This window comes from Mustela lutreola, chromosome 7 (genome assembly GCF_030435805.1).
Source record: "Mustela lutreola isolate mMusLut2 chromosome 7, mMusLut2.pri, whole genome shotgun sequence".
Lineage (NCBI taxonomy): Eukaryota > Metazoa > Chordata > Mammalia > Carnivora > Mustelidae > Mustela > Mustela lutreola.
This window is the reverse complement of record NC_081296.1, coordinates 92,458,764-92,473,312: the sequence shown is the minus strand read 5'-3', so window position 1 is coordinate 92,473,312 and position 14,549 is coordinate 92,458,764. Positions and strand designations below refer to the sequence as shown.

General features: G+C 42.3%; 1 protein-coding gene across 2 annotated transcripts in view; it reads left to right on the top strand.

Moving 5' to 3' along the window:
- The window catches only part of SLC25A21 (solute carrier family 25 member 21), a 510,014-nt gene that overhangs the window by 464,071 nt on the left and 31,394 nt on the right, over nt 1-14,549 (top strand). For both annotated transcript variants that reach the window (XM_059181944.1, XM_059181945.1), the window contains 2 exons: nt 28-87; nt 3,448-3,555. In XM_059181944.1, the coding sequence (XP_059037927.1) occupies nt 28-87; nt 3,448-3,555 (168 nt within the window). The remainder of the gene's footprint in view (nt 1-27; nt 88-3,447; nt 3,556-14,549) is intronic.

Sequence of the window (14,549 nt, the reverse complement as noted above, 5' to 3'; positions counted from 1 at the left end):
ATCTCTGGGTTTGGTTTTGTTTCACAGTTTTTCACCTTTGAGCAGTACAAGAAATTGCTAGGATACATGTCACTGTCGCCAGCATTGGTAAGTGAGAATATTTATTATACTTAAGTGTGTGAGCTATTTCATAAAGCGAAATCTAGAAACAAAAACCCTTTTGATTCCCCAAGCCCAACTATGCAAATATGAATTCGAGTTATTCAATGTTCAGCTACTTGTTGAAAGCCATCTTCCTAATAACTCACAATTTGGCTATTTTATAGCTCCCAGTGATGAATTTATGATAACAGTGATATGTGTGGAAAGACCCATATGAGATATGGTCAAGAATATAAAATAAAGAGTACATTTGTCAAAGATTCTGTGAAAGCCAAAACGTGCATATGTTTACATACTACGTCCTGCGCATATCTGTTTATGCAACAGTCAGTCTGCCTAAGAAATTTCCTAACAGGTCACTCTTCCAGCTTTTGCTCAAGCTGTAGGAGATGCAGGACTTCAGGTCACCCTGTAGGCAGCTGCAGACTGAAGGACCTGTAGTTGTTGAGGAGAACAGTGATGCTACGATGCCACATCTCAGCTATTCCATGGAAATCACGTGGTGACGCGGACATCTCTCAGTGCCTCTCCTCTCCTCCTTGGTGACCTTGCTGCTTCGCAACTGCAAATTAGAGTGACCAGATGGGTTCTACAAGGATGTGTGCAGCAAGAGCCCAAAAGAGAGAAAGTGCACTGATTCCTCCCTCCAAACCTGAAAAACAAAACAAAGCAAAACTACCGATACATTGACCCTCCAATTGACAGGGGGGCCCCCAGCCCCCCCAAAAAGTCCTCTGGTGTACCTGCTGCAGTGAGCCTCAAAACTCATGTTCTGAGCTTCGGCTCTTCTGTTATTTAACTTGTAAAGTTTCTCTTCAGAATACTTACTCTGCCCAATAGAATGTCCAAGAAGAAATAGCGGTTATGTCTTAAATGGTACGTGCCCCTTCTCTAGGAATGATCCTCTAAGAAACTTCTTGCCCAGCCTCCTGCCTAAACAAGGTACTGTGAAATAACCTTGTATGGTAGAAGTGGCAGCCTGAGTCCTAATATTAGCTTAGATTTTTTTTTTTTTAATGCCTCACTGTCTTCTCTTAATGTCATTCTCAACTTTGGAAACATTTTGGTAAAGAGAGGATTAAAAACTTCCTACAAAAGACAATAAAATATGGTCTCCAGAGGGCCAGCTGGCGGTTCCTGTGTCGAGCATTGGTACCATGTTAGAGGCTGCAGTCACTTGGACTCCTGAGAATTAAAACAGAAAAGCGTTTGGCCACTCCAGCTACTCTAACTGAACGCATGCAAACTGTAGACAGTGTTCTCTTTCCTTGAACTCATTTATTCCAGTGTCTTTTTGATATGGCTAGACACTTAAACAGCCCTTAAATGTCCCCCGGCGCTCGCACACGAAAAGCCTAGGAGGCTGGGAACCCATCTGTTCCCGCTGGTCTCTGGAATCATCTAAGTAACGTGATCTGCTGATAGCTGATCAATTCTTTTGACAAGGGACTGCTGAACACTAGTTCTGACAGCAAATGTAGCTCAGTTTTATAGAAGAACAAAAAAGTGAATTACTTGGAAGATTGCATATAGTAAGTAATAAAAACCTGAACATCTGGATTTTAGCTTTCCCAGTCAGAAGAGTTTGGGACTAGTATCTGTGTGTGTGTGTGTGTGTGTGTGTGTGTACACACTCATGTATACACACATGTTTTGGCTTCCATGATAGAAGTCTGAGATAAATGAATAAAATATTTGGTATGTTACCCTATGCAAATGTGTTTAAATAGTAATGAAGGGGCATGAAAGGAAAACGTGACTAATTATTCCCTCTCCTTGAATCTGTATACTATCCCATTCTTCCTCTGCATTTTTATGTGCAACAGGAACAATGGTTTTTGTAAAGTACTATACAAAGGGCTTCACACATTGTTTTGATCCTCATATGAGGTAGGGAGATTAGATAACATTGTCTCCATTATACAGATGAAAAAACTGTGGCTTATAAAAGGTCCTGTGATTTAGACACTGAGCTGCAGCTCACACTTGTGGTGCCTTCGTGTGAATTAGGCAAAGTTGCCCTTTCTCCTGGCAGATGCCTCTCCAGGGCTCCAGCTTGGCAAGTGGGGTGCAGGCTGGATCTCAGCCTAAACACAACAATTAAAATATACACACACACACACACACCCCTTGTTCTGTGCTCAAACTAATGCACATGGCAGCCCCAGTCACATAGCCAAGAAGGGGCAGAACCAGAACCCAGACCTCCCTCTGGCTCCTCCCTTGTTCCACCTTGCCTTTTCTTCCAAAGTTAGGGAATATTCATTTCTCTTTTCTCTTTTTGTTTTCTACTTTGAAGAAATTAGAGACTCTTAGCAAGAGTTCTCTGTTCTTTGTTCTTCTTTGTCTTTTATCTTCTTTTGGTTGTATATAGCGTTCCCTCTTCTCCTGGAATTAGAGCTTCAACACTAAAGAGTTACTGTTTTCCAGCATCTGGTTTGAAGATTTGAGGCTTTGTTTCATTTTGTTTTACTGGTGTGTGTGTGTGTGTGTGTGTGTGTGTGTGTGTGTGTGTATTTTAATTGTTGTGGTTATTTTTGATACACATCTTCTGAAAAACCCTTAAACATTCTACTTTGAGGAGAAGTCAAGAAAGCTGTAGTTCCTTACTGCAGAAACTCTTAACTCAGAGCAAATAAGAACTTCACCTCATCGTTTGAGAGATGTAGATTTTAGCTGAGCCTTGCAGAACAACCTCGCCATTTCTGATGTCAACTTTTATTCCTCATTTTCTGCATCCAGAAGAATAGGGCAGTTACTGGGAGTTTTGTTTTGTTTTGTTTTGTTTTAAATAAGGAAAGGATGAATAAAAATTCTTTTGGTTTGCCAATTGTCTAGAATAGTGACTCTAACAACCGGGCTATACATTTAAATGTTTTCAGCTGCACTGTTTGGTTACCTGACATTTAGTTATAAACTTTTTATTTTTGGTTCTGCTACTTGAAGTTTTTGAGATGCTCAGTAATGATTTAAGTAGATGTTCTAAAAAAGAAGCTCTCCTTTTACAAGTCAAACTCTCTTAATTGTTGCATGTGCAGATGTTTTAGTATCCACCTTAAATCACTAAAACCACCTTTTTTTTCATTAAAGGAAAAAGTTGCTGTTGATGGGACTTTGACATTTTATTTTGAATTGTTAGGATGTGGTTTGTGGCTTCTGTAATTTCTTCTTCATGAATTGTCAGCATCCAATCAAGAACTAAAGCTGTTTAGTAATGGTATATGGTGCATTTTTGTGCGTTTCTCCATTCTCCCCATAACATTCAGCTGCAGAGTATAATGAGTAAGATGTTTAACCCAGTGCACATAACTTGTTTTAAAGTATTGATTGATTTAACTTTTCTAGACGTTTGCCATTGCTGGATTAGGATCTGGACTCACAGAAGCTATCGTGGTTAACCCTTTTGAGGTAGTAAAAGTTGGCTTGCAAGCGAATCGGAACAAATTTACGGAGGTAATCATTTGATGTTTTCCTATTGGTGAGGGAATGTAAAAAATTATTTTTAATATATGTACATGCTATATATATAATTATGAACCCAGCTCTTAGTCACTGGTTAAAACCATAGCAAATTATTCTTTTTTTTTTATAGCAAACTATTCTTAAGGAAGTAGCATAAGAAAAAAGTAAAATTTCTTCCACAAGGGAAGTGTGAACAAAAATGTTCTAAAGTCCAACAGACATGGGCGCCTGGGTGGCTCAGTGGGTTAAGCCGCTGCCTTCGGCTCAGGTCATGATCTCAGGGTCCTGGGATCGAGTCCCGCATCGGGCTCTCTGCTCAGCAGGGAGCCTGCTTCCTCCTCTCTCTCTCTCTGCCTGTGTCTCTGCCTACTTGTGATCTCTCTCTGTCAAATAAATAAATAAAATCTTTAAAAAAAAAAAATAAATAAAGTCCAACAGACAAATGCATGCTTACAAGTTTTTACTTTAGATTTGGAATGTAATCTATAATGACTTATTTGGAAATGTTTCCCCTACTTTTAGCAAAACTTCTACTTCACATTACGCTTCTACTTCACATTACGCTAGAAGAGATGGAAGCAAAAACCACAGAGGTGATAAAAATTGTGCTTTTAAAAAAATATATGATGAAGTCATTTTTTAAAATTGCCTTACTCCTTTTTCCACTCCACCCACTGCGCTCCCCCAAAGAGTCTGATAGTCTGTCAAGCTTGTCTTTTGGTTTAACCTGAATGAAGCAAGTTACTAAACCTGGGTAGACGTCACCACTCGGGCAATGATGGGTCCTGACATTTAATCAGTGGTACCCGGTGTTCCATGAAGACAGGTGCCCTTGGCGTGTGCTGCCTTCACTTCCTCCCAGTTACCTAATGATTCCTTTGAAACCACCAAGTCCAACGGTTCTTCTTTCATTCTTTTGGGTGCCAAGCACCAGGTAGGGAGAAAATAAGGAGACTGGCATCCCAGGTCCTTCCTTCCCTAGCATTTTAAGTTAATTCCCACAACTGGGTAGCATGTGGTATAAATTGCTTTGGAGTATCTGCTGACCTGAAGTTCTCTGTAGAATAGTTCCCCTGCCTACTACTTAAGCAGCTGCTAATGGGTGGAGACCCCCCTGGCTCCCACCCCACTTCCTGCCTGCTGGTACTGTTTGAGAGCTCCCTGGCAGCTTCTCGAACAGGGGTGTGGGAAAGGAGAAGGGGGCCCGACTCACCTGAGGCTGCCAAGACCCAAGGAGCACAGGGTTGGGCTGCTAGAGCAGATGGTATCCGCTCAGATGAAGTCAATCCTAATTAAGGGAAATTTTTTTTTTTTCAAGTTTCAAAAGGTTGCCTTAACTGCGGTGATATTCGGCACTTGGGTAAAGATTGAACATCCTTGCATGGCCCTAGTCTTTGTTTTGTTTCCTATTTCCTTGAACGAAGGAAAAAGATGGTGAGGAATAGGAAGAAAAGAGAAGAAACACTTCTCAAATGCCCTGCTGAAATGGAGAAGCTCCCATGGAATCTGTTCAAGGGAATTTTGATTTATTAGACTGGCAGAGTTACCAATTAGAAGAAAATCGTGGAGCTCCTCCTCTTCCGTGGCCTCCTCTTTATCATGGTGAAGCTGGTCAGGGCAGCAAGGTAGGGACAACGGAAAACAGATATTCAGCGGCCGTCCTTTATCAAGGTAGCACTTAACCTGAAGGACAAGACTGGGACAGAGCACGGGTGGTGGGGGGTGAAAATAGTGAGTTATCACAACGCCCCTGCTCACCCCTAATGTTCTTTGTCTCTCCTCTGCCCTCAAGGAGCTTCCCCACTGAGGCCAAGTAAGAGCTGCTAATGGGTTGCATGTGCTAAAGCCTGTCTAGAACACGGGAAACACCCTGCCAGCCTAACCCAAGACTGCCCTGTGTGTGCGTGGTCCCCGTTCACTGACAGAAGTGCGCCGTGTGTCAACTGTGTGCGTCTATGCAGGCAGGCAGTTTTTAAGTGGGGGGAAGAACAGGAGCTTGTCTGGGGTTATTTCCTTTGCAGAATCCACTGAACTGGACTCATTTTTAGGTATTTAGACAAAACAAAAATGTTCAGTACATTACAACTTTCGAGGAGTCAGACGTGATCACACACGTCAGCATTTATTGACGGCAATGATCAAGATTCAGTTGCTGAACTGAGGTGGCGCTTAATAGGCAATACTGATCAAGGGAAAAGGTGTTAGTGGTACATAGTCACCCAACATGAAGTAACAGAACTGTGCTTTCTGAAAAAACGAAAACAAAAAAAAAAACCTGAAAGGAACAGATGACATGCTGAGAATATCAAATTTGGATCTAGTTCTTGAAAAATAACTGGTAGTCATTTTTGGCAATTGTAGCTATTTCCTATTTCTTTTGTCTAGGACCCACTAACTCCAATGTCTTCCTCCACTGACTAGCACTTTCTTTTATCCAAAAAGGAGACACCTTTTTGTTAATCTGTGCCTGGGTTGGAATAATCCAACTGTTAGGTGTGTTCACTTCAGCATTTGGATGGCCAAAAATAATGATTACTTTTCTTCACTCTGAAGCCTTGTCAGCTTGTCAAGAAGTGTGTGCATTGGAGGTGGTGGATGGGGTGGGGAAGAGGAGGAGAAAGGAAAGAAGAAAGGAATTAATACAATGATCAACGCATTTAAAGGTTATACATTTAAAAAAAAGTTTGAGTCCAGGTTTAAAAGTAGTGCATATGTATGTTAAAAAGCACAAAAAATACTTATTTTATATAAATAAGTGTGTAAACATATTAAAAATGGTCTAGACTCCAGAGCAATACCGATATAATGGCTAATACCGATATAATGTAAGCTACATTTTATAGTACCATATTTAAAAAGGCAAAAAGAAACGTGAAATTAACTTAATACTGTATTTCATTTATTTTTAATTCTCTAACCCAATACATCCCAAATATGGTCCTTTCTTTTTTTCTTTTTTAAAGATTTTATTTACTTGACAGAGAGAGATCACAAGTAGGCAGAGAGGCAGGCAGAGAGAAGCAGGCTCCCTGCTGAGCAGAGAGCCCGATGTGGGACTCGATCCCAGGACCCTGAGATCATGACCTGAGCCGAAGGCAGCAGCTTAACCCACTGAGCCACCCAGGCACCCCAAATATGGTCATTTCAACATGTAGTTAATATAGAAGTTAGATGAGATATTTTACTCTTCAGATTTGGTCTTTAAATCTCGTGTGTATTTTATGCTTACAAGCACACTTCGGTTTGAACCAGGCCGTTTCAAGTGTTCAATAACCACGTATGGATCGTGATTTCCTTATTGGCCTGTGCAGGTCTGTCATGCAGAGGAGTGCATAGAAACTTCTAAATTGTGATTGCCTCTGGAAAGGAGACTAGAATAGGGGGCATGGAAGGTAAGCGTTTAAGGGAAGGGTTTTGTGTAGTTAAATGTTAAACATGAGAATGTATTCAGCATTACCTGTGAATATTTACTTTAAAAAGTAGCACTTTCATCATAGAAAATTCAGGAAATACAAAACAGTATAAAGAAGAGTATGTAATCCAAAAGAAATGTTCTATGGCTTTGCCAGGATCAAGTCTCCCTTTAAGGAGAGGGTTCTCAGCTGATTTGGGTAGAAATGACTTGCTGGCCCATCTTAAGGCTCAATATTGCACAATTCAGTTTCTATTCTTTTATAGTAGTTTTTTTTTGTTCTGCTCTGATTTGTTAAAAAAAAAAAAAAAGTTTAAACTTATATGCAGACTATCAAAGAACATATATGAACAGAGCTGTCTGAACAGGAAGGGCACTGGTGAACTGGCAAATCTGGCCCAGAGCTGGAGAGAGAGAAACCTCTTTACCATTTTTATACATGGCCTTGAACAAGTTTCGTGCAGTTCCCTTGGTGATGAAAGGATGGCTGTCAGTCCAGCTGTCTTACAGCAAGGCTTTTTTTTTTCTTTTAAAGATTTTATTTATTATTTATTTGACAGACAGAGATCACAAGTAGGCAGAGAGGCAGGCAGAGAGAGGAGGGAAGCAGGCTCACCGCTGAGCAGAGAGCCTGATGCGGGGCTCAATCCCAGGACTCTGGGATCATGACCTGAGCCGAAGGCAGAGGCTTTAACCCCCTGAGCCACCCAGGTGCCCCACAGCACAGCATTTGTATGAAGTGGCCAGTAGCACAAGCTCCAGAGGCCCATCTCTGTCATTGACTATGTGGCAAGTTCAGGTTTCCCACTCTGACCATAGTTCTTTCCTATTTTGTTAGAGAAAAATAATAGTAATAGGGTTGAGATGTGTATGCAAAGCTGTCAACGCAGCCTATGTGATGGTTTAATGTGTCAGTAGTTGATATTACACATTTTTATGAGAATTTAAATATAATATATGCAAAGATCTTAACATAGAACCTGGTACATGGTAGGAAGTCAACCAATGGTAACTATTTCAAGATGCAAGTTGATATTACAAATGCTTAAAGTTGCCTAAAGACATTTATCTTGAGCTAGTATCCCAATTAATATTGAGTGGCCACAGGTGACACCAGCCGAGGGCACGTGGACAGCTTACTGAACGTGGTCAATTTCTCCCTCAGTCCCCGCTAGGCAGTGCTCAGGTAGGTGCCAGTAGGATCTAATCAGCCAGAATACTTTATCAAGGTTCAAGGTCTGGCAGCCTAGTTACAGCACCTACGGACAAGGTCTTTAAACTCAGATGCAGGTCTGGATGAACAGAAGTAGCCGGATCTCTGTCAGCTGTAAATAGCCAGCAGATAGCAGCAGAAGCCAGAGAGAGAGAGAGAGACACACACACACACACACACACACACTTGAAGCCACTTTGGAAAGATTCCCATCACAATCGAGATATGCTTCCTCTGGAATAGTTGTACAAAATTCATGTGTATTTTTGTTTTGAGGGGAGTGGGAACGGGAGAGAAAGAATCTTAAGCAGGCTCCACGCCCAGCACTGAGCCCAACAAGGGCATCGATCTCAAGACACTGCAATCACGACCTGAAGCCAAAATCAGGAGTCTGACGCTTTACTGACTGAGCTACCAAGGTGCCCAAACATGTATTCCTCATCAAACCTGCTTAATCACTTCACCTGGAGGTTGTGAATGAAGCTCATTTCCAGCCTTTTCAGTTAATTATAGCTACCAGTTGTGGGGGAGACCTGAATGGATGGGCTGCAGGCAGAATTGCCACCTTTAAGAAAGCAGAGCGGTTTTCCCCGAGGCTGGTTCTGCAGTGAGATCACTGTGGTTTCCGCCAGTAGCCTAGGTTTCCAGGCAGCTGGTCTATTCTTCAGCCCTTCTACCCTCACGCTTTAGAGACGAACCACTCCAGAGTCCTACACAGGAATTGTGGATTTTCCTATTTCCGCAGCCAGGGGAGGCGAGTCAACATGGTCCTTTAAAGACGAACATCTCCCAGAAAGTTGCTGCAGCGGGGAGAAGCTCAGCGAGGGAGACCATCAGCCTAGGGCGACCGTCGTCAACAGAAGTCTTAATAATCCATTTAACGGGGGGCACCTGGGAGGCTCAGTCAGTGAAGCGTACGACTCTTGATTTTTTGGCTCAGGTTGTGATCTTGGGTCCTGGGATGGAGACCCAAGTTGGGCTCCGTCCAGGCAGAGAGTCTACTTCAGGAATCTGGCTTTTCCTCTGCCCCTCCCCCCCACCCATTCATGAGGTTGTGCGTTCTCTCTCTCTCTCTCTCTCTCTGAAATAAATATCTAGAAAAATATTACACATAATGTCTTGTAGGCAATGATAGGGTTGGGAAAAATGAAGTGTGGGGACTGCCGCAGTCTCAGGGAGCACAGCAAAGTCTCGAAGGAGGTTGTGGGAAGTAGGCAGATACCCCCTTGGTCCTACGGGGAGGGCATGGCTGGCTGGCAAAGGACCAGAATGGGGTCCTCTGAAGAATGGGTTCCTGAACGGGGGCCCCTCTGGCAGGGGTCCAGGAGCAGGACTGGCTGAGAGCAGAGGCTGTGCCTGTGATATTCTTGGAGCCCCAAGTGCAATTCCCATGAGGATTTCCAGGAATGGCAGGTGACTCGCTGGCTTGGGCTGCTTGGGTTCTCCCCTCTGTGGTCTAGGCTTGATTCTCTCGCCAGTCAGAAGTCTGTTACCCATAAAATATGCCTTCCCACTCAGTGTAGCCATAAACTCTTCTAAAAATACAAAGAAACTGTGGTTCATTTGGTTCCTGATACTTCCCTCATCTCCTTCCAGCTTCTGTATAAAGTATTTCAATAGGTACGCTTGTCTTGCCTCCACTTTTTAAATTACCACCATATCAGTCAAAGACTATAATCCCTGCCACACTTCCTCCAATTCCAATACCAGAATCTTGGCCAGCATCTTAAAATTCACAGTGAATAAAGAAAACCGGTCTCTAATTTAAATATGCTTGACCTTCTGTGGGGAGCAAAGTAATCACAGCTTTGTCATGCTCTGGTTTGGTTCAGTGGGTGTAAAAACATGTTCAAATAAAATCGGGATAGACCCAAATTTCCCCCCGTCCTTCAAACTAAACCCGAGCAAAGTGTTGTTCTGGTTTGTAGTCTCTTTGGCTTAGGGCTAGGCTTGCCTGAGGATTATTCTACTGGAGATGGTTTGCAGATCCAGTCTCGCCAAAAGCGTGCCTTTATAGCTTGTTGTCCTTATAGGACCTTTCTCCCCTCCAACTGGGTGCATCGTTTATAAGCTATAGATTTCTAAGACCTAGAAGTCCCCTATCACTTGTGCTAAGCCAAGTGCTGCTTGGCTGGTATGCTGTCTCCAAGCCTGGAAAATGTGAATTTCTCCCCAGGAGCAAAATCTTGGATGAATTGTTTCCCAGTTTTTCTCTCGACTTTGAAATGCACTTCAAAGTTATTATTTGGCTAACGGGTTATGTTTTCCTTCCCTTGAGGTCTATAGGATTTGCCTCTGATGTGTGGATGGGGGACAGGTTTTCCTTCTACTCATTTTTATCTACATTACATATGAACATAATCATTCTCACCCCCAAACATGAAACTAAGGCTTAAGTGAATTGCAAAAGCCTGTTTCCCCTCTACTTAGTCTTTAAAGACGCTCAACCCAAGAAAGGAATAATTAGTCTTCTACCTTTATAATTGTCATTTTTAGGTTCAGTGAACAGATAGTGAATGTGTCATTGATAGTAGAATCTTTAAAGATAGGGTTTTGGGAGGAGTTTTTGGTTTTTTTGTTTTTAAATTAGTTCAGGGTTTGATTCTGGTTTTGGATAAACACCACTAGATATAATTCCAAACACTTTTTTCTGGCAGTTCGGTAATCTAGTAGAGATCAGTTAGATCATTTAGGAGTTCACAAAGCTTAGTGATTGTTTTCTCCACAGGCAATCGACAAGTGTTTAAACTTAGTTATAGTACCTGGAGTCAACATAAAGTAAATAGAAGGACTGCATTTTGTGATTATCTCTTTCAAGAAAGAGGGAAGTCGAGTTAGAGAGTGAGCGTGTGGCTCTGTTTACAGATAGTGTGAGAAGCCAGCTTTAAGGGCATGTCAACATTCTTGATGATGTACTGAGTTAAGTTCAAATTTTTCCTGCATTACCATGTGAAACATTGCCTGGAAACTCTTCAGTATCTAAATTATTTCTTTCCAGCCTATGATTCTTGTGGGCAGAAAAGTGAATTATGTATATGAATCCATTCCTATGGTTATCTTTCAACAATACCTAAGGCAGCAGCCAAGTTGTCTCTCTATTATCATTTACAGAAAATAGACTTCAGTCTTCCATTCAGCTGTGCCAGGAACGCTAGAGTTTTGCTTTCAGAACTGAGACTTTGAAGTAATGATAATAGCTACAATTTACAGAACATCTACTATATGCCAGTTACTGTGTAAGATGCCTTACATGGTTTTTCCTCTATTTGATTTTTTTCAATTTATATAGTTTTTCAAATTGTAAAAGTATTACATTGGTTTGTCTTCCCCTACAAATCAAGTAATACAGAGCTATATAAAGAAAAACCAGTTGGGGTGCCTGCGTGGCTCAGTGGGTTATGCCTCTGCCTTCAGCTCAGGTCTTGATCTCAGGGTCCTGGGATGGAATCCCACATCAGGCTCTCTGCTCAGTGGGGAGCCTGCTTCTCCCACCCCACCCCCAGGCCCTTGCCTGCCTCTCTGCCTACTTGTGATCTCTGTTTGTCAAATAAGTAAATAAAATCTTAAAAAAAAAAAAAGAAAGAAAGAAAGAAAGAGAGAAAGAAAAACCAGTCAGTGATTTCCACCAGGGCTTCTGTAACTGCCTGTGCTTCCTTCCACTTTTCCAATGCCCACACATACTTGGTATTTCAAATTCCCCTACTATCCCTATAAGGTGGATGGCTTTCTCTCGGTGTTATAGATAGGGGAAAATAAGGCCTAATGAAACTAGCAGCTCTTAGGAACCCAGTGTTAACATAGAGTTCTCTTTCTAAGCAACCACACTGCTTTTATTGAGATCAAGAAATGTGGGTGATCATGACACTGAAGGGAAAGTCAGAAGTATTTCTGGAACCAGGAAAAAGCAAAGGCTCCTTCCGTGGTCCCACTTTATTCTGAGCAGTCCCCACAGTGTGGTCCCCCTCCCCCCTGCTCTGACAGCGGTGGCAGGGGCGAGGCTCAGGCGGCAGCATCTCTTCACCTAGGTATTCCTCCGGGGACCATTAGCAAGCGGCAGCTTGGTGTCTAAGGAGGTTTGTGGCACAGCATCTGGGAAAGTTTGTTTATGGCAAATTACTATCCACTCACAGACGGTTTAAAAAATAGACCCATTCATCAAACAAAACTCCAGATAGAACCTAATTGTATCTGGCGTGACTTTTTGCCATAATCCTGCCCTATTAAAATAAGCTATAATGATAACTTAGCGAAATATCTCAGCAAAAGCGAAGTTTAAGTGTGGGATTTTGAGCCCAATTCCTCTTCTTTCACTTACAGCTTGTTCTCAAATAAAAGGAAGGGATTATTTTTTCCTTTTTGTCCCCCCAAATTTATAAAAATGCTTCAAGACTTGATTTGAGTAATGAAAAACATAAGTGATCATCGATCTCCTGAGGAACCAAGGTATTTTCCTGCCTAAATGCAGCAACTGGATCTCCTCTTTTGGAACAAAGCAGTGTTTCTCCAGACATGGACACTCGCTCCATTGTGCGAGGGTCTCATCCGGTTTGCGTTCCAGCTGTGTGACGAAATTCAATGTAACCCTCTATTGCATTGGCTCTAAAATACAACAGAATTCACCTTGTCCTGGGAAGCAAGTAAAGGAATGCATGCGGAGCATGCCGCCTTTTGACATGGTGTGCCTAGAGCTCTTCTCTGGCTTCAGGGGTGGAGGAAATTCATGGACACACACCCCATGTCTCTACCCATTGGCCGCACTCTGACAGCTATTCACCCAGAGAACAATGCCTGCTGCCTGCACCTCAGTCTGTGATCTCACAAGCTGATCAGAGCCAGCTATGGTCAGTAGTTGGATGGAAGACCTCCAGGCAAAATAGCTCAAGCTGCCATAAGTCAGGATATTAACTCTGTGATTTGTTGGTAATCCTGGACTCTCCGTGAGTAAGGAAATCAGTGCCCTAGAGTGGTACAAAGAATCTTATTAATCAAGCCTCTTAAGGACTTTTAAAACAGAAATTTGAGCCCATATTTCATAACCATCGTGGAATACGCTCAGGGGGGCCTAAAAATTATCGGCCTGGGGCGCCTGGGTGGCTCAGTGGGTCAAAGCCTCTGCCTTCTGCTCAGGTCATGGTCCCAGGTCCTGGGATGGAGCCTCGCATTGGGCTCTCTGCTCAGCCGGGAGCCTGTTTCCTCTTCTCTCTCTGCCTGATTCTCTGCCTACTTGTAATCTCTGTCTGTCAAATAAATAAATAAATAAATTATTGGCCTACCTCCCCAAATAAAAACCCAAGCAAATGTATTTAAATTTCTAGAATAGGAGCGAAGTCCTTCATGAGACATTTACACAGTATGCGGCACCTCGTAGGCACACAACAGGTCTTCGGTGAAGAAACGAATGCATGAGAGAACAGAGAGTTCCCAGAATTAACAGTTGGCAATAGCTAAAATGAAGCCTAAAGACTCTGAGTTACGTCAAGTGGAAATACTCTGGCAGGTACTAGTGCCCGGAGGATTTCAATAACCAGTGTGGAGAACAGTGTGATATCACAGTCTTAGCCACATTCCAATCTACTTATGCTCCCCTGCTTGCATTCTGGTGCAGTCGACAAGGAGTATGTCTAGGAAAGTTAGAATGCCATTTGGCTCGCAACTGGTAACTAAATATGAAAATTGCAGTGACTCTAAATGTTGGAAGGAAACTGAACTGGTAGGTGACCCGCCGGGCTGGATAATATTGGAATCACTTGGCTGATGATGCTGGTCAGTCACCATTTTTGTTTTGAAATGGAAGCCCAGTAATCAAATAAGTTTAGTAAAATTTTTTGTGTTTACAGAGATCTAGTCAAAATGATTCTATATTTTCCTATTTAAGCATCCCAGTGGAAATCATGTTTTGCCTTTCTAATTAAATATTTGCTTACATGTGTGTGACATGATGTTGCACACTTCTACTCTTTGTGGGAAGTTAGGGAACTCTGGTTATTCTCCATCGCAAGGTCCCAAGAAGAATATATTGGAGTTAGGATGCATCTGCTACCTGTATCCGTTGGATGATCCAACTCTGAAGCTCTTACCACAAATGCAGAACAAGACTGAGCCCACAGAATGAGAACCACACTGGATTAGATGCAGAATTCTGGTTAAGCTATTTACCAGCATTTTTACTTTGGGCCTGCTATTTAATAATCCTTGTTTTCTCACCTGCAAAATAAGGGAAATAGACCCACTGGACACCCTACAAATTGAGAAAAGCAGTCAGATATGTTACAACGGCAAAACCATGCAGAGTATAAAAGCACGGACTTGGAGTGGGAGAGGCACTACTTCTGTGATCTTGAGCAAGTAACACAACCTTAG